The sequence below is a fragment of the Vipera ursinii genome (genome assembly GCF_947247035.1).
Source record: "Vipera ursinii genome assembly, chromosome: Z".
NCBI lineage: Eukaryota > Metazoa > Chordata > Lepidosauria > Squamata > Viperidae > Vipera > Vipera ursinii.
Window position 1 is genome coordinate 13,785,583 of NC_139517.1, and position 19,414 is coordinate 13,804,996.

The following is a 19,414-nucleotide window of genomic DNA, read 5'->3' on the forward strand; positions in this document are numbered from 1 at the left end:
CAAAAAAGGAGATTTTACTAAAATGGAATCGGTTGTAGGTAATAGAAGACGATATTATGGTACATTTGGCACTATATAAAGGATTCCCATTTCAGCCCCCTCCCTTAAAACCCCATTTGGTCAGACTAACATTAATTAAACTTAAGTGTCAAGCCCTTCCGTGGGAAAGGGTAATCTAATTGCCTTTCAGTTGCATTTGGAGATACAACCCGGATCCCTTCTTCCCTAACCACCCCTCCTTGTTGTCTCCAGTTCAAAAGTTTTCCTTGGTCTTTGAAGATAGCCTAAGGCAGGTTGAATAAACATTCTCTCCTTCCTCCTCCGGAAGGTGGCAGAATCCAGATGATGGCACAATATTTTAAACATACACTTATGACTGTGATATAAATGGATTCTGACAGGCACTGCCAGTAGGTGTTGCTAACATTTCAAGCAAAGCACCTTTTCTCATTTTTAATCCACAATAATTAGCAGCTGATTAGGTTCCTTTCCATAAATGGCTGCTAGCTCAATGCACCTTAAATTCTGCAAAACCGACAGGTTGCTTTGTAAATGTATTTATTTAATTTTTGCCTATGGGCTGCGTGATGCAATTTCTAGTTGCCTGAAAGAAGAATCAGAACGATAAGTCTATTAAAAAGTACTGAGAAACCAGTGGGTTTCTTCGTTAATATTCTTTTGGTTTTGGACCTTTTGCAACACCCAATTAACCACTGGCCTCTCCCCTTAACTCTGTTTCAAAACACAAAGCACGCGCACGCACACACACACACACAAACCAAAACAGATGTGAAAGTACCGTTTCATGTGTGTTAGCTCTAAACATTTCTTTGCTAAATCGGATGGACAGGCTTACCCATTGCCACACAAAGACTACACCCACTTCCTGTTGGACTGTAACAGAAGTACAGACACCACAGCTTTTACAAATGGTGCACTTTATTTATTGCTCCAAAATAAAAGCAAATGAGAAGGAGTGGGGGGGAAAGTAACCAAAGGCCAAAAAATAAAAAATAAAAAATTATAAATGGCAAGGATGCAAAGGAGAGCATTCCCCAGAAATTGCACTGTCATTTGGGGGGATGCGTCAGGACTGTCCTCCTAGCATGAAAAAGAGGAAGGATAAGTTATCTACAAAATTGGAGTAAATAATACTTTTCACCTTCTTCCAAAATACAAGACTGGCCACCAGGAAAGAGTTGATATAACAAGTCCGTTTCACTATTTGGGATAGGAGAAAGGCTTGGAAGTACTATTTTTATGCCCAGCTCCATACTGGCAGTAATTGGGTAGCTTTAGGTACAATATACTCATCTCCTACACATCTTACTGTGTGAGAGATGAATCCTACGATTCCATTCAGATGGTCTCATGTCCTAAAAGAAGGTCTCTTGAAGAGATGAGGTCTCTTGAACAGCTTTAAAAGTGTTATTTTCATACATTTTGGCACTAAGGATCTTTCTTCTTCTCAAACTTAAAAGAAAGAGCCACACAAAACTTCAGCATCCTGAAGAAAATTCAAGGCAGTCAGTGGCTTTCTGTGGTGTTACGTTAATTCAAGAGAGGCTATCAATGAACCGTTTATATCCTGAAATAATATTTAATCCTTAAAGCAATTGTCTAATACTAAGTGGGCATGTTTATTTTCTTGTTTGGATTCTGTGAAGTAGGAAAATTGATCTTTTCTAGACATAATTATACTACTTTTTTTAATCATTCAGAGGATACTGGGATGAATCAGACTGCAAAACCTCCAGCTATTATATCCTTTGGGTCAGTACATTAGACAAATGGGAAAAATATACACTTTCTTTATTTTAAAAGGGCTGCAAAGTACAATTTAAAAGTAATAAATATGGTCCTTATAAGCGTATATAAAATTAATGTTAACTTTGAAAGAAACATAAAATTATCAGGTGCAACTTTTATCATTTAAAAGTTATATGGATCCTAATCATTAGGGACCAGTGTTTTGATTATTAAAAGGCTTTGCTCCATATCTAAATAGCCATATGAACTTCATGGGAAATAGGTCCAGAGGAACTCAAATCAAAAGAGTTTACCAATTATTCCTCCAAATATTTGGGGAACTGTTAAAAATTATTTTTTAGTAGTCACAATGGCTGAACAAGATGTATTATCTGTACTAGGATGTCTTCTAGTTTTGTGTAGAACCAGAAACAACCCTTAATATATTTGTGTCTCAAATATAAAACTAAAGTGATTCCCCACAGCCATTCTGTATTGCTAAAAATATGGTAAATAAAGGGCCGATGTGGTCTAATGGTAAAAGGATTGGATCATGGAGATCAAATTCAAGTCCACCTGCAGTCATGGAAGTTGACTGGATGAAGTTGACTCCCCTTCTCTCATTTTTATCCCAATTCAATCAACTTCACAAAGTTTTTCTAGGGAAAAATCAGTGGAGGAAGTGCTATGGAAGCTGTGCCAAGCAGAAAGGAAGGGATAAACTGCCTAACAAACAAATAAGTAATGAATTTATTGACGGTAGGTTGTCCATGTCTTCCAGTCTACAAAAAAACCAAACTTGCTCATTGAAGTTCTACCAAGCCTCTCTTTTCAAGACCTGCGTTGTGTTGGTTTTATTTTACTATTATTATTATTTTTGCTTTCAGAGAGGTGGGATAAATATTAGAAAATTAGAGGAAAAACAACTAAAATATCAGTAGAAATCCCTTCATAGGCAGCACCCTTGTGTGTGCTTACCTGGGTGTCAACCCTAGTCCTGGGGTTGTACAAACATATACATACATATATATATGTCCATCACACTGTTCCATTTTTGGGGTAAGTAACATTAGGCAAAGCATAGAACAGGAGTAAGAAGCAGTAAGCCAAAGAAATTAATGGTACGAGAGGAAAATACAGCTAAATCTGGTAAAGCAATTACATTGTTTTGTCACTAGGTTATTTCAACAGCCTCTATAACACCTGACAACCTATTCCTGGAGGTTTTGGTCAGTGGCGTAGCGTGGGTTGTCAGCACCCGGGGCAAGGCAAGTAATTTGCGCCCCCTAACCAGTGGGCACGCCTGGCACCCCCCCTCCACAGTGGGCGGTAACCCGGCGGCTCGGATCAGATTCGCACAGCCAGCACTGCAGTGAGAGAGAGTGAGTGAGCCAGGCAGGGGCAGAGAGCTGCGAGTGCGAGCGCCCCCCCAGATGTTGCGCCCGGTGCGGCCGGCCCCCCTTGCACCCCCCATGCTACGCCACTGGTTTTGGTATTCGGTAATATAGAGGAGAAAGTGTGTCTATTACATCCAATGTGTCTATTATATCCCACAAATCTGTTAAAATTGAAGCCTGGTTCCTTTCTGATTGGGCATGTTGCAGCATCCAGAACTTGCAAAACTCCGATGATGTATGATCTGAACAGCTAAAGTCAATGGTTCTATGACTCTGCTTGTATTTCCATTTTTTATCTAATGTATTCCCAATTTTATGAAAGTAAATTCTCCTGAACAACATGAGACTTGCTTCCACGTTAAGAATTAGGGATCAATACCTTTTCTAATGTCTCTCAGAATTCGGCTATTTCTGTTGCCCTCATCCATTTGCCACTGATTTTAGGATTAAATATATCTCCTAGTGGTAAGCCGCATGTATTGTGGTTTAGTGATCCTACTGTACAACCTTGTTTACAGAGATACTTTTTTTCCCCCAATGGCAGCGCCTTTTAGAACTCAGGCCCACTTCCTTAAAAACAGTGATGGATAAAGTATGGAAGAAGGGATGAACCCTCCCCTCCTTTTTCAACCTCTTGGGAAATGATCATTAAAATAAAGGAAGAGGAAAAGCATAACATAATTAATAAATAAATAGAGAAATAAAATGAACAGATAAAGCAGAATAATAATAACTCTGTGAAGGGGTGTGTGTGAGAAACACATTTGGCACATTGAAGAGGGTATTTACATGGGAGAAGGGAGTGGTCCAAAGCTGAGAGTGGACAGTCAGGCAGCAAGATGGAGAAGAAGAGATAAAGCTGAATTTGTGGGGTATAAAGGATAAACTCCTTCTCTCCCCTCCATTTTCCCTTAGCCCCCTCCCAAAAACCACCTTCCACTATTTCCTCCAAATCAGGAATCATTCTCAGTCGCTGCTCCTCAGACCTAGCTGGGTTTGGGAGAAGAATGGCAGATCTCGTAACGTCTTCTAAATGGAAACTTCGTATTCTCTGGTGTCCTGTTAAGCAGAAAGAGGGGGGGGGAAACACTTTATTCCAGGGACAGAATCTCACCAGCTGTTTTCTTTCACCCAGTCGACTATGAATTACCCAAACATCAGAAGATCATCTTCATGCACTGTTGGTCTGTGTATGGTCCCATGTGCCAACCCACCAAAGAGGATAAATTCAATAAAGCATGGTTAAAGTAAATAAACAGGATTCATCTTAGCGTGGTCTCCTTTTCTCCCAATTCTAAAGGGGGCTTTTGTTGACCACAGCTGGAGGGAGTATATGGGTAGTCCTCGACTTACAACCGCAACTGAGCTCAAATTTTCTCTTGGTAAGCGAGGCATTTCTTAAGTGAATTTTGCCCCATTTTATGACTTTTCTTGCCACGGTCGCTAAGTGAATCACTGCAGTTGATAAGTTAGTAACCGAGTTGTGAAGTGAATCTGGCTTCCCCATTGACTTTGCTTGTGGGATGGCAAAAGGGGATCACGTGACCTTGGGATTCAGCCGACGTCATGAATTTGAGTCAGTTGCCAAAAATCTGAATTTTGATCACATGATCATGGGGAGGCTGGAAAGGTCGTAAGTGTGAAAACCCAGTCATAGGTCACATTTTTCAGTGCCGTTGTAACTTTGAACGGTTACTAAATGAGCTGTTGTAAGTCGAGGACTACTTGTACTCAGAAATGGGCAAAATTGTACACCTTCCCCCCAAACCAGCAGAAATGTGGCCAAGGGAAACCCTTGTTGGGAGAAACAGCAGAAAATCTGTAACGGCCTCATCCAGGTTGCAAAATGCCAGATGACCACTGGATGGCAGTATGGGTGGGAAAGGCTACATCTCTTCCAATATCTAGGGCCGTGGTGTCGAACCTATGGCACGGGTGCCACAGGTGGCACGCAGAGCCCTCTCTGTGGGCATGCACGCTGTCGCCCCAGTCCTAGGCCTTCAGCTGGGTTTTTATAAAACCTTTTCGCTTTAGGCCTCTGCCGCCATTTGCAAAAAAAAAAGTTTCAATCAATCAATTTCAACTTCTTGCAGGAAAAAAAAAATCTCGCAAAGTTGGAATTGATGGGTTGAACTTTTTTAGTCCCATCCAGTCTGCCGTTACCATGCCCACCCAATGGGTCTCGCCCGCCCAGCACCCGACGATACGTAAGTGGGTTTTGGGTTGCAGTTTGGGCACTCGGTCTCCAAAAGGTTCACCATCACTGATCTAGGGGCTGACCTTAATTTTACAGCCCCAAATCTGGGGAAAATCTGTACAGAATTGCAGTAAGATTGCAATAGGTTGGGGAAAAAAGGCAGTGAGAGAGGAGGAAAATGAGGAACTGGAATAAGTCAACCCTCTTTTTTTTTTTTAAAAAAAAATGGTACTCTAGATAAAACAATGGCTTGGCTGAGCGTCTGCAGCTCACCCCAGCCTCGTAGAGAGGGTTGTTGAAATCAGATTCCACAGTGATAGGGCTGTAGCTGTGAGAGCTGGAAAAGGAGAAGCCGAAGAGAGTTTTTCCTTGGAATCTGCAGGAAAGTAAAAGAAGGAGAAGAAGAGAGTGGATTGAAATAATCAGCCTACCGGTTTGGAAAATCAGATCCATTTTAATGGCATGACTCCACGTACTGCCTGTTACAGAAGTAACCCAGTGGAGGAGATTCTATACTTTGCCTTTGGGTGGCTCAAAGTTGGCCATCAGCATCTTCGGATGCAAAGGCCTTCTCTGGAAGAATTAGATCAACCCGTTGTCTGATTAGCTGCCAAGCAGCTTCCGATGTTCTGTGCCTATCCCACATTTCAATCACATTTTAATTTTTTAAAATGTTTTAACTCAAGTTTATTATAACACAAATGACAAAGAGAACGAGGGAGTGGAGGAAGGGAAAGAAAAGAAAGGAACGAGAGGCAAAAGGGGGGGGAAGCGACTTCCAACTTTTTTTGGGTTGCAGTAAAATACAAAAATACAATTACAGGGTCAACCTTTGGCTTTGCACGTTTAGTAAGCGCTAGCCATATCTATCACAACAAAATTAACCGTCAATCACATTTTTGTTCCTACGTTGACTTCATTTTATACCTGAGACCACGGCCATTCAAAGGAACAACTGGTAAACATTCAGGAGGTTACTCTAGCTACGCTTAATGGCAGGTATGGACAGTGGTTAATACTTTCTAGAACAGAGTTCTCCAACGTTTTTGGCTTTCTGGATCAGCGGGTGTTTTTTTTTGGGGGGGAGACTTCCACGGCCTGGTTCCGAACGGCTCAAGATCCGGCAATGGGCTGCAGCCCAGTGTATTGGGGACCCCTGTTCTAGAAGGTGGTAAAACTTAAAACTTGCTGATTTGCAGGATCAAAGCTCCTTCTGGCCATATATGGGGAGCTTTTATTATAACTTGATATACCAATGATCTTGGTTTTGAATTGATTATACAATTGCAGTATTGAGTCATTTTCCTCTCTTTTAAATGTATGTTGGGAAGGCATTATTTGCGCCCGAGTTGTTTTAATTAAAAGCAGTGAGGTATTCATATCAGACAAGGAAACTCAGGGTCATGACTGGAACACATTTTTATGCTACAGTTTAATCTTGGAAAGCCCGAATAAAATTACAATGACAAAGCTGCCTTTCTGTGCAAAATGCATTTCCAACATCACTAAGAAGACTAATTATTATAACCGTCTCCTTGCACCTGAGAATTTGAACTGTGTGCAGGGTTTTCAGGTCAAAAACTTCCAAATGGGATTAAATTCCAATGCGTCTCCATTTGCAATTAAACAATATCTCTGTCTTCCAGAGTCACATTGTAGGGATGATGGGCTAAATAATAAAATAAAATAAAATAAAATAAAATAAAATAAAATAAAATAAAATAAAATAAAATAAAATAAAATAAAATAATAAAATAAAATAAAATAAAATAAAATAAAATAAAATAAAATAAAATAAAATAAATAAAATAATAAAATAAAATAAAATAAAATAAAATAAAATGCAACTTAACTGGAATCAACCCACGGAGTCTAATGGCACTTCGATGCCCACTGAACAAAGCAAACATAAATTATTTTGATATCACTTACTTAGTGTAGTAGATGTAGATGCCTCCAATCAGCAGGATGACAAGAATAATGGGGAGGAAGATTGCCAGGGCAATGTTGCCACCTTCCATCTGGTGGGAAGGATCTGTGGTCTGGGTGACTACAAGAGGAAAGAAAAAAATGGAATGTATGAGATGTATGTATGCTCTACCTGGAACTTTTTATTTTATTTTATTTTTCAGAATTTATAGCCTACCCCAATCCCAAATGAACCAACCCCCCCCCCAAAAGTATAACAATAAATAAATTAGAACATTGTCAAAGATCCCAAACAGTCACAAAAAGCAAAGAGAACTGTGAAAGAAAGAAAGGTGCCCACAGTCAAATCAGCTGAGTTTGAAAGGTCATTAAAATAAAACAGACTTAACCTGTTTCTAGAACTGCAGCAAGGTGGAAGCTACATGCATTTTCTGGGAAAGAATATTCCACAGGGTGGGAATTACTACAGAGAGAACCAGACGGTCTCACCCGCGATCCTTGAGAGGGGAAGGTTTGCAACCTTCTCTGAACAAGAGAATGAAATGGGCAGATTACCTTCTAGCAATTGAAGTATTTTAGTGATGCACCATTTAGAGCGTCAAATGTAATGACCAGCACTTTGAGCTGAGCTTGGAAGTCTATTGGCAACCAAGGCAGCCACTGTACTATAAATGTAATTCTATACTGGCATGGTTGTGTTGGCAAAAATCTTGCTGCTGCATTTTATACCAGCTACAGCTCCTGGACTGTCTCCAAAGGCAGTCCCATTTAGAGCACATTGCAGTAGTCCTATCAAATGGACATAAGACCTACGTTATTGAGGTCTGGGATAGGGTCTGGCACACTTAGTCCCCTTAGCTACAACTTCCACCTGCTGTTTGAGCAGAAGGGAGGGAGGGAGGGAGGGAGGGAAGGAAGATAGATAATGTTTGTCACCCTCCCAGAATCCCTTCCCAAACTTCTTCCCACTCACCTTCCAGTTTCCGGTCATCCAATAACTCCTCATAGGCCACTGTGGTGGGGAGAAAGAGACCAAGGGACTATTTTAAAAAAATGTCAGGCAAACAAAACAGAGGGTCACAAAATAGTGAGTGAAAGCCACATACGATGAGGAGAGGGACCCATACCTTTGCAGAGGGGGGGCTGGCTGGTCCATTGGGATGGATGTCCAGGTATACAGGTGATCGTGACTTCCCCTATAAGCTCAAAGCCTTCATAGCAGAAGAAGCGCAGGGATTCACCTGCTTGGTAGTGATGCTTGTAAAGAGTTTGGTACCCATTCTCTGGAACTCCGGGGTTCAGACAAGGCTCATATTTCACTGGAAAAAGGAAATGGGGTAACGAAGACTTTCATGGAGTGCATTTGGCCCTGAGGCTACAGGTTGCCTACCATTCACAGAGGAGACATTGTTAAGTCAGACCTCGGCATTTTATGGCTCCCAGGCCAGGTCTGCCCCCCCCCCCGTGAGGTCAATCAGAAGTCAGAAATAACATGTAAATAAGACATGCATTCCTACCAGTAGCAGCTAATCCAAACTGTAATTTACTGCTTTTTATAAAGCGATAAAATTAATATTGAGCAGAACTGAGTTCAGTCTATTGCAGACATGTCAAACACAAGGCCCGGGGGCCGGATCTGGCCCGTGAAGTGGTTTCATGTGGCCCACGAAGCCATCCTGGAAACAGTGAGGGAAGGGCCCCCGCTGCCTTGGCCCTGGCCCAGAGACCCTCCTTCTGCCAGAGACCCTCAGATCTGTCCCACTCCTGCCCAGGCCCCCATAGGCACCCTTGATGCGAACGATGTAGAGCTGGCCACGCCCACTCAGTAGGCCATATGCACTCTAGCCACGCCCACCCAGTAGGCCACGCCCACCCTGGCCACACCCACCCAGCCCCCTGAGGGCAACCGCAATGCTGATGCGGCCCTCAATGAAATTGAGTTTGACACCCCTGGTCTATTGGATCAGCCATCCACAACAGTCCCAGTTTCTCACATGGTCCCTGGGTAAAATTAATTGCCCACCCCTGGTGTAAGTAAAGAGATCCAGAAGACAATGAGTTTCATTCTAAAGACGTTGAGACTCTACAAAGAGTGGAGAGAAGAGCAACAAAGATGATTAGGGGACTGGACGCTAAAATGTATAAAGAACGGTTGCTGGAGTTGGGTATGTCTAGTTTAATGAAGAGAAGGATGAGGGGGGACATGATAGCAGTGTTCCAATATCTCAGAGGCTGCCAGAAAGAAGAGGGAGTCAAGCTATTCTCCAGAGCGCCTGAAGGCAGGACAAGAAGCAACAGATAGAAACTAATCAAGGAGAGAAGCAACCTAGAACTAAGGAGAAACTTCCTGACAGTTAGAACAATTAATCAGTAGAACAACCTGCCTCCAGAAGCTGTGAATGCTCCAACACTGGAAATTTTTAAGAAGAGACTGGACAGCCATTTGTTTGAAATGGTGTAGGGTTTCCTGCCTGAGCAGGGGGTTGGGCTAGATCAGTGTTTTTCAACCACTGTTCCGCGGCACACTAGTGTGCCGCGAGATGTTGCCTGGTGTGCCGTGGGAAAAATTGAAAAGTAATTATAAAATACTTTCTTTGTGTTTATTTGATTCCTATTCAAGAGAATTACTTTATATATAGTCAATATAGGCACAGAGTTAAATTTTTTAACATTTTCTAATAGTGGAGTGCCTCGTGATTTTTTTCATGAAACAAGTGTGCCTTTGCCCAAAAAAGGTTGAAAAACACTGGGCTAGATGACCTCCAAGGTCCCTTCCAACTCTGTTATTCTGTTATTCTATTCATTCACTTAGAAAATATGCTAAGATAGTCAATAGAAGAAGAATGTGGGAATCTTATTTTTCTTTTGAATCCCTCAGTAGGTCATGTACTATCCTGACTTTGTGTCCAAGACTAAGACCAACATAACCTTTTATTGTGAATTAGGATACTCAGCCATCCTTAAGAATATCCATCTCTTGGTGGAGCAGTGGGCTGATGCCTCCTTAAGTAACACCAGCTGCCTGCAATTAGTGCAGGTTCGCATCCCACCAGGCTCAAGGTTGACTCAGCCTTCCATCCTTCCCAGGTAGGTAAAATGAGGACCCAGATTGTTGGGGGCAATTAAGCTGACTTTGTAATAATGCCGCTTGGGGTGTGTGTGAAAGCCCTAATAAGCAGGCATATACATAGAATGAAGGCTACTGCTAAGCTTGTAAGCCGCCCTGAGTCTTCGGAGAAGGGCGGGATATAAATGGAATTAAAAAATAAAAAAATAAAAATAAAAATAAACATGCAGAAGAACCTCAAGGACCATTTTAACTTGGTCTGATTCTGATAGGATTATGGAAAGATTAATTAGGCATACATGACTTTAGTGTATAGATATTTCTTTAAGTAGGTATGTGATAAGTAGAGGTAAAGGTTCCCCCGCACATGCGTGCTAGTAGTTTCCGACTCTAGGGGCCGGTGCTCATCTCCGTTTCAAAGCCGAAGAGCCAGCGCTTGTCCGAGGACGTCTCCGTGGTCATGTGGCAGGCACGACTAGACGCCAAAGGCACATGGAACGCTGTTCATTTGTGCTGTTCAGTATTTTGGCAAGCTTGTTCTACAGTATAAGTGATATATTTCCTGCTTCTGATATCCTTAGAAAAATGGGCATAGTTTCTGTTTAAACACAAAAATATACTGAACTGAGTGAGCCATACATTAATTAGAGGGGATCACACAAAGAAAAGTGGCAAATCCAATACAGATAGTCCTCGGCTTATGACTGCTTTGGAGCCCACCCATCATGGTGATGATGGTCATAAAACAGACAAGTGAAATAAGCAACCCAATTTTACTACTTTTTTTGTCGTGGTTGTTAAGTGAGCATTGCAGTCATTCAGTGAACCAGTGGTTGATAATGGGGGCAGTTTTGCCGAAAAGCAGACGTAAAATGCAGCTTTGAGAAAACCATCGCAAAATGCAATCCTGTGACTGCAGGATACTGCATATGGCTGTAAATGCAGCACTGCTGCTGAGCCCCCAACGTTTCATCACGTGACTGTGGGGGAGGGGACTCTCAGAACTTCGACTCCAGGTTGCAGGTTGCCTCAAGGTAGCTTCGCCGTAACTTTGAACAGTTGTTAAGCGACCAGTCAGAAGTCAAGGACTCCCTACAGCCAGACAGACCAGCTGAGCTCTTGTCAAAATGTGCCCTCCTGTGATTTGCTGCTTTAAAGACCCTCACAGTTCTAGCTCCCTCCCCTCCATTTGCCTTTTCCTTCCGTCTCTTTTACTTACGGACACACTTGGGGACCCGGTCACTCCATTTAGGGGTGCCCGTATCCCGATTGTAGCAGGTGAGCGTGATGCTCCCTTCCACTACGTAGCCTTCGTGGCAGAAGTACTGGACATGAGAGCCGATGGAGAAATGTCGGTCCGAGATGCTCCTTTTGCCGTTGCTAATCTCTCCGGGATCAGCACAATTTATAACTTGGGGAAAGAGAAGGTGTAGTTAAACAATGAGAAGAGGCCTCTATATTTCCCTCTGGTTCTCAATACAAGAATCATATCTGACTATGTGGGCATTCTAGAGTGTCATTCTGCTCCGGGAATATTTCAACTTTCCTTCTAAAGTGACACAAAGGCTCTAGAACTGCAAATGATAGACCAAAAGCTCTCCTTTTAGAAAATCTAAAACAGTGCATCAGAGTGGCCCACCCTGATGTTTACTTATTTATTTTAATTATATATAAATTTCTGTATCCACCCAACTTGCATATAGGTGACTGGACAGCTTATAAAATTTTTTAAAAAACCAAAACCCATTAAAAGAAAACCCCTCGTATGGCAGCAAATCAGGACATATTATGTCCAAAATGTTCTTCCTTCAGCAGAATTTAGTCTATTCCCCATCCCCTCACATAATATGCTCTACATAGCTGGCAACCACAAAAAATGAGAACCACGTGGATTCTAGAAAGACATTTTGAATGCTAGTTGGTTTAACGCTTACCATGTTTCTCCAAAAGTAAGACCTATCCCAAAAATAAACCCTAGCTTGATTTTTTTACGTGTGCGCCTAATATAAGCCCTACATCCCCAAAATGAACCCTAGTTAAGAGCCTATGCAGCTGGCCAGCCACCCATCTGGTTGTTCATGATGAGGCAAGGCCGGGGGGGGGGGGACAGGGTGGAGCTGCCCCATGCATCCCTCACCTACTTACCTCAGGGGCCCTGAAGCCAGGCCTCCCATGCCCCGACACCTGCTTCACCTTGTGGTGGCGGCACCGACGGCAGGAGCCCGCGTGGCTGCCGCCAGCCCAGTTCTTTAGCCGCTCATCACTGCTTGCACGCGAAACTTCTCACATCCACGAAACTTCTCCCCCTTTTGGACCTGCCTCCCTTTGTCTTTCACACTGCCTTCTTCATGCTTAGATACGTCCTAAGGTGGAGTATCCTTAACACCTATTTTAGCATCAGAAAGACTTACTCTTCTGACAAGTAGGAGGGCTGTTGCTCCATGATAGATCCCACTGACAGGTGAGAATGTCGGATCCCACAATATCATAGCCTGGCTCACATTGGTAGGTTACGACTGTGCCACGGATAACAGCGGTATGAGAAGCTGTGCGCCAACCAAATTCCACCTCTGGCAGCTCAGGACAAGTGTCATTTTGAGGAACCTCTGTGAGGAGAGGAGGGGAGGGGAGACGAGAGGAGAGGAGAGGAGAGGATATAAGGACCACCTTTGTGCCAGGCACTATCTTGTCTAATAGAAGAGAATATTTGTAGCTCAGGGTTGAACTATGGAGTCTTTGATACTCTCTGAGCTTTTTTTTTCTTGCAGGCATTTCATTACCAAACTAAGTAACATCATCCGTGTCCTGTCCTATCTCTCCTCACCAAATTTCACTTCTGTTTTTCCACTTTTCTACTTCATGTCAGGAGTTCATCTGTACAAGCCACTCGTACAACCCTACTGTCAGAAAGGACACAAAAGCCCTGTTCAGAAATCCAAATTAAATGACACCCAACTAACACCCAGTGGCACGATTGCAAGAATACTGCTATGACACTGCCGGAAAAGAACATACTCTGTATTTAAACTTTATACTGTCCTCCAGAACCGCATTGAAGCAAAACGGTCTGTCCCTTTTCTTCTTCAATCTACTGGTGCTAAAATTACAACTAGGCAAAAAAATATCGCCTGGGCTTTATTCAGCTGCATTTGTGCTCTTCCCTTTTCCTTCTTCGGTTTCTGATCTGAAACAAAGGCGTCATTGCTGGTGATGACCTATAAAGCCCTAAATGGCGAGGGTCCGGGATATCTGAGGGAACACCTGCTGCCAGCATCAAGTTCCCTTTGTCCAGTGCGCTCCCACAGGGAGGGTCTTCTCAGGGTGCCACCGGTAAGAGATTGCCGGCGGACGACACCCAGGGATAGGGCCTTCTCTGTGGGTGCGCCTGCCCTCTGGAACCAGCGGCCCGTGGAGCTGAGGACTGCCCCTGGCCTCCGTTCATTCCGCCGGGACCTGAAGACTTGGCTCTTCGAGCTCTCTGGCCCAGGCTGAGAATTTTAATTTTAGTTTTAATTTTAATTTTAACTAGGGTTTTACTTATGCAGGGACGAATATATTTTTTTTAATCTGTTTTTAACTTTTGTATCTTTGTTTTTAATCACCCTGTAAACCGCCCTGAGTCCTTCAGGAAAGGGCGGTATATAAATGTAATAAAATAAATAAATACAACATTCCCATCCACTCTCGGGGCCGAGCAACTTCTGGAAACCTTTTTGAAGACGGCTTGACTTCTTAAACCATCTTCACAAGATGAGTCGGCAGGCATCAATTTACATCAGGCTCTCTCTCCCGGCCCCCAGTTTAACCCAAGCGTATCGTAGCCTGTTCTCATACCCTTATAGCGCACCAAGAACCCTTGGCTGAGACCAAAAAGGGGGTCACCGGGATCTGACTGGAACTGCAGGGTGACTGCTGGGCCTGAAGAGTAAATGCTGAACCGTGGATGGGGACCCAGGTACTGGCCGAGGATCCGTGCGGTTAAGTCCCCTCCGTCGAAAACGGTCAACACATCAGACTTGCGGATGTTGAGGCTAGCAGGGGAATTGGGAAGAAGGAGAAGACAAAGAGAAAGGACTGTTGAAAGACGAAAAGAAAAGGGAAGGAGTTCACAGCCCATCGCTATGATTTGGTGCAATGAATCAAAAGGTAGGACTTCTCAGTAGCCGACCCTGTACTGTGTAAAACCTTGCACCCACACACATGACCACCACCACCACCCCTACGTCTGAGACTTCAGGAGGAACTTAAGAGCATTCGTTTCCAGCAGGACTTTGGCCTGAAACAAAGATTACAAATGGCCGCCTAGTCCTCATTCTGTTCTTGTTTTTCCTGTACTAATTTGCCTCAATTGTCTAGTATACCACCCAGATTCTGAAGACTGTTGAGGGATAACAAATAAATACATTATATCTAGTGCCACATATGAATAAAATGTCCAGGATTTTTTTTTAAAAAAATATCACTATACTGATGTTACCGTCATTTGTGGAGAACTTTCAAATTATTGAGTGTACGTCTTTTGAGTTAATGGTTCCCCAGAACGATTCTGCTATTCTGTGGCTGTAGACAGACATATGAATTCAGTGTGTTGGTTTGGACAAGCTTTCTCGTGTCTCTAAATTTTTGGAATCATCGAGAGGGAAATGATTCTAAGAGGGAACTTAAATAATCCCCTCCTTCTGTTCTATGTCCTCTGCTGTCATTTTAGCCTAACTTGGAAAGCTCTATGCAACAGAAAATAATTAGATCTAGCAGCAGAAATACTAGATTGAAGGTAAACCTCTCTTTCTTTCACTGAAATTTTAAGATGTTTCACCATCTAGGCTTTGCTAAGGAACTTGCTGCATCATCTGGTTGATGACCTCTAAGTAGGAATCCTATTTGTCACAGCAGATTATCTTCAAAGTACATAGACATCTTTCCATAAGTCGATGGCATGAATGATTACAACGATAAATGTAACGATGGATGATGGTTTCAGGGACCATGAGGACACACTGCTTTGGTTGAGTTGAGAGGCCTCCCTCAAGAAAATGGGATGGTATTGATGGTGGCAGTAGCAGAAGTACCTACATCTCAATGTCTAGCAGCACCCTCTTCTCCTCCTGCACCCGGATGCCCCATACGCAGTCTTGACCTTTTCCATAAGACTGGGGCCAGTCAGGAGAAAGTACAACACCTGTTGGCTCAGAGAGCTCCCCACCACACAATGCTGGAGAGAAAAGATGCATAATCAGGAGAAGACTATAGCTTGAATGAAGCAGTGCAGCTACTCAACCAGTTTAAGCCAGTTCTAAATCAATTTCCTTTGGTACCAATAAAGGAAAATATTTGTATTTCGGGGTTGAAATGAGCGGTCCTTGGTGCTCTTTGAGCTTGGTTGCTTTCTTGGAAATGTTTCATGACCCAGACTAGGTACAGTGGTACCTTGGTACTCAACTGCTTTGAAACTCATCAGATTTGGCACTCAACGCATTATGGCACAGAAATTTTTTTTTTTTTTTTTAATCCCATTTATATCCCGCCCTTCTCCGAAGACTCAGGGCGGCTTACAAGCTTAGCAGTAGCCTTCATTCTATGTATATGCCTGCTTATTAGGGCTTTCACACACACCCCAAGCGGCATTATTACAAAGTCAGCTTATTGCCCCCAACAATCTGGGTCCTCATTTTACCTACCTCGGAAGGATGGAAGGCTGAGTCAACCTTGAGCCTGGTGGGACGCGAACCTGCACCAATTGCAGGCAGCTGGTGTTACTTGAGGAGGCATTAGCCCACTGCTCCACCAAGGCTCCTGGTACTCATCGTTTGTTTAGTACTCAACGCACAAGCTAGAACCTGTTGGTGTCAGTTGCCTTTTGACTGACTACATTATTCTTTACAGGAAAAAATTATTTGGTACTCATTGTTTTTGGTATTCATTGTGCCTCCTGGAACCAATTAACGATGAGTATCAAGGTACCACTGTAACATCATCAGAGCTCTGATGATGTTTCCTAGTTTGGGTAATGAAACGTCTTGCAAGAAAACAGTCAAGCTCAGAGAGCGCCAAAGACCCCTCATTTGGGGGGGTGACGAAAAAAGTAATAGGGAAAGAGACATTGAACAGCCCCTTTACCTTCTGACCCTCCCAGAAACACACACCGTGCTCTGCCCTAGAATTCAAGAGAGGTAAAATGTGTCTCCCACCAAAGACGGTGACAGCCATCTTTCATCATCTCTGCATTGCAATGCTTTCTGATTTTTCCTCTTTCCCTCTTTCTGTGACTCCATCAAAATGACCTAATAATCAAATATGAGAAATTGGATTCTAGGTCATGACACCAACTAGCTGTGAAAAATGTTACTGCAGGGGTAAGGAAGACAATATTGGAGTTACCGTGGCATTTCTTTTCTACAAAGGCAGACAACATCTTGAAAACTGGATAGTTCCTTTGACTTGCTCCAAGAAGCAGGATTAAAATATTATAGAAATAAAGCTAACCAGCCCTTCCACTTAAGGGAGTAAATAGGATCTCTAGAGAAAACGCAAAAGGCAACATGGATAGAATAAGAAATAACAGGGAGTAAAGGATATCTTCAATGTACAGCAGAGAAGGGGACCCTGACAGTAAATGTTTTATTTGCTTTCACTGGAAGAGACTAACCTGAAAACTGGGACATACGAGAGTCGGGGATACAATTCTGCAAGGACTTGCAGAATTATTTTGACAACATAGGAAGAAGAAATCCATGTAGCAGGTCTGCATATGGACAACTCAGAAGATGTCACAACACGAAGGCCTGAAAACTAATTCCAGTCACTTGGCGCACAAAACAGAAATATGTATCATCTTGACAAAAAGTCAATGACGAAAGTCAAATGAAAGTCAACTAAGCCAATTTTAAGAGGTAAAACACTTCAGCATTTATCTGTATTTCCTGCCAAATCCCATAGAAATCACTGGGACTCTTCCAAGTTCATACTATCTGGTTCAGTTAAGACTTAGATAAAATGTCAAATATGCTTATGAAGAAAAGAAATGGCAAATAATTTATAATGCATTTCCACAGATGAATCCCTGGCAACTCAGGCTAACTCTTCTAAACTCCCCATAAGGAAAACAGTATTTAAATGTCTTCAGAATGAAGACAGTGGAGGGGGAGTTAATGTTTCCTGAACACGAGGTTCCAAAAGTTGTTTCATTCTCTTATCCCAATCAAATCTGATGTAGTGACTAGTGATTGGGAAGATCCCATTTTCCTTCCATTAAATTGAGGAAGGCCCATGCCCACCCTTGCAACTGGAAGGGGATGCTCTGCTTTCACATCCACACACTAGCAAGAGTTGAGGTGCTGGGCTGAAGCATAATGGCACCATGTCAAACGAGCATTACACGGGAGGGCCTTCGATGATGCTCATCAAAACCCTGCAATGGTTGCCTCCTGTGCCCAACTCCAGAATTCCTGGATTGAAGTGCCCTCATGATGGGCGATAGAGGAACCAGCTGCCTACTAGTGCCATGTTCTACCTAGCCCAGTTGCCTAACTCCTCAGCTTCCTGAAGAAGAGAACGTGGACCTTCCAGAGGCACGTGGCTCATTGCTGGGGGGAAGAAGGACTCGCTACCTGGAGAATCTCACCTCCTAGCCCTCAGTGTCCACGTGCTCTCCAGCCATTAAAGAAAAGACCTGAACTGGGATTAGCAGAAAGGTATCTTGGAAAGACAAATGGTGTTTTTTCTCGTTCCTGGAATTTTTAGAAATATTTTAGTCCTGCCTATTCGAGCAAGTAGAAGGTGGAACCCAGTCTTCAAAACGTGTAGATGCTGAAAGTCTCCACAGCACATTTAGTCATTCTTGCTGACGCCCCTGGGGTTCAGCGATATCTGAAGCCTCACAGATGTCCCACCTCTGCTGCGTTGGGGTGTGTGTGTGTGTGAAGGGGCATTACATTCCTTTCCGCACCAAATGTAGCTGTTGGTTTGTAAATCATTCTAATTTCTTTCAAAAGGCTGCAGCTGAGTCCATAGGATGGAAACTGAAGGCTTTGGCCATATTATCTTATATACAAGTATTTTATATTTCTGGATTAAAATAAGACTGGCCCCACAAAGTGTGGAGGAAGGATGTTAACAGTAGTATGTTGTGAGAACCACCAAAAAGGAGTCAGCTGACCTAAACACCTGGGGCAGGGGATCTCCAAACCTGGCAACTTTAAGAGTTGTGGACTTCAACTCCTCAGAGAGCCATGCCCTAGGGCAGGGGTCTTAAAACTTGGCCCTTTTATGACCTGTGGACTTCAACTCCCAGAATTCCTGGCTGAGGAATTCTGGGAGTTGAAGTCCACAGGTCATTAAAGGGCCAAGTTTTAAGACACTTGCCCTAGGGCAGACATGTCAAACACAAGGCCCGGGGGCCAGATCCGGCCCACGAAGTGGTTTCATGTGGCCCACGAAGCCATCCTGGAAACAGTGAGGGAACGGCCCCTGCTGCCTTGGCCCTGGCCCAGAGACCCTCAGATCTGTCCCACTCCTGCCCAGGCCCCCATAGGCACCCTTGATGCAAACGATGTAGAGCTGGCCATGCCCACCCAGTAGGCCACGGCCACCCAGCCCCTTGAGGGCAACTGCAATGCTGATGTGGCCCTCAATGAAATTGAGTTTGACACCCCTGCCCTAGGGGGTTAATTTTAGTCATAAACAAAGCCAGGCACGCATAGCCATGGTTCATCCAGTCAGTTGTGTTGTGAGAACACTTAAGTCCAGTCAACTAGCCTGGTTTGCATCTCTAGTCCTCCAAGAAAAAGAGTTAGAGAGAGAAAGTAACCCCATTCCCACACTCGGCCAAGGTCTCAGAATATACTTTCCAAACAACATTGTAATTAAGCCATACCCACTTCTGATCAATGATGAAGGGGACAGTGAGATTATTTTGCCTTTTCAGTCCCTTTCTGAAGGAGATAAGTGGGGCTCTAGTAACTCTAAAACCCAGTTCACGTGACTGTCTGCTTCCAGAACGGTTCAGCCGTATGCCAATAGCTTTCTAGATCATGCACACTGATCTTGCTCCTAAAGCGGCATTTTTAGAACCTGCAG

The 19,414-nt window shown here is 43.3% G+C and overlaps 1 protein-coding gene across 1 annotated transcript in view; it reads right to left on the reverse strand.

Moving 5' to 3' along the window:
• Positions 1-863: 863 nt before the first annotated feature.
• Positions 864-19,414, reverse strand: part of SEZ6L2 (seizure related 6 homolog like 2) — a gene marked incomplete at its 5' end in the record, with an annotated part of 34,953 nt that continues 16,402 nt past the window's right edge. Inside the window, 10 exons of the mRNA XM_083376868.1 lie at positions 864-1,101; positions 4,080-4,205; positions 5,617-5,719; positions 7,276-7,393; positions 8,246-8,284; positions 8,400-8,591; positions 11,559-11,750; positions 12,751-12,945; positions 14,174-14,370; positions 15,413-15,551. Coding sequence (XP_083232994.1) covers positions 4,176-4,205; positions 5,617-5,719; positions 7,276-7,393; positions 8,246-8,284; positions 8,400-8,591; positions 11,559-11,750; positions 12,751-12,945; positions 14,174-14,370; positions 15,413-15,551 — 1,205 coding nt within the window. The 3' untranslated portion in view covers positions 864-1,101; positions 4,080-4,175. The remainder of the gene's footprint in view (positions 1,102-4,079; positions 4,206-5,616; positions 5,720-7,275; positions 7,394-8,245; positions 8,285-8,399; positions 8,592-11,558; positions 11,751-12,750; positions 12,946-14,173; positions 14,371-15,412; positions 15,552-19,414) is intronic.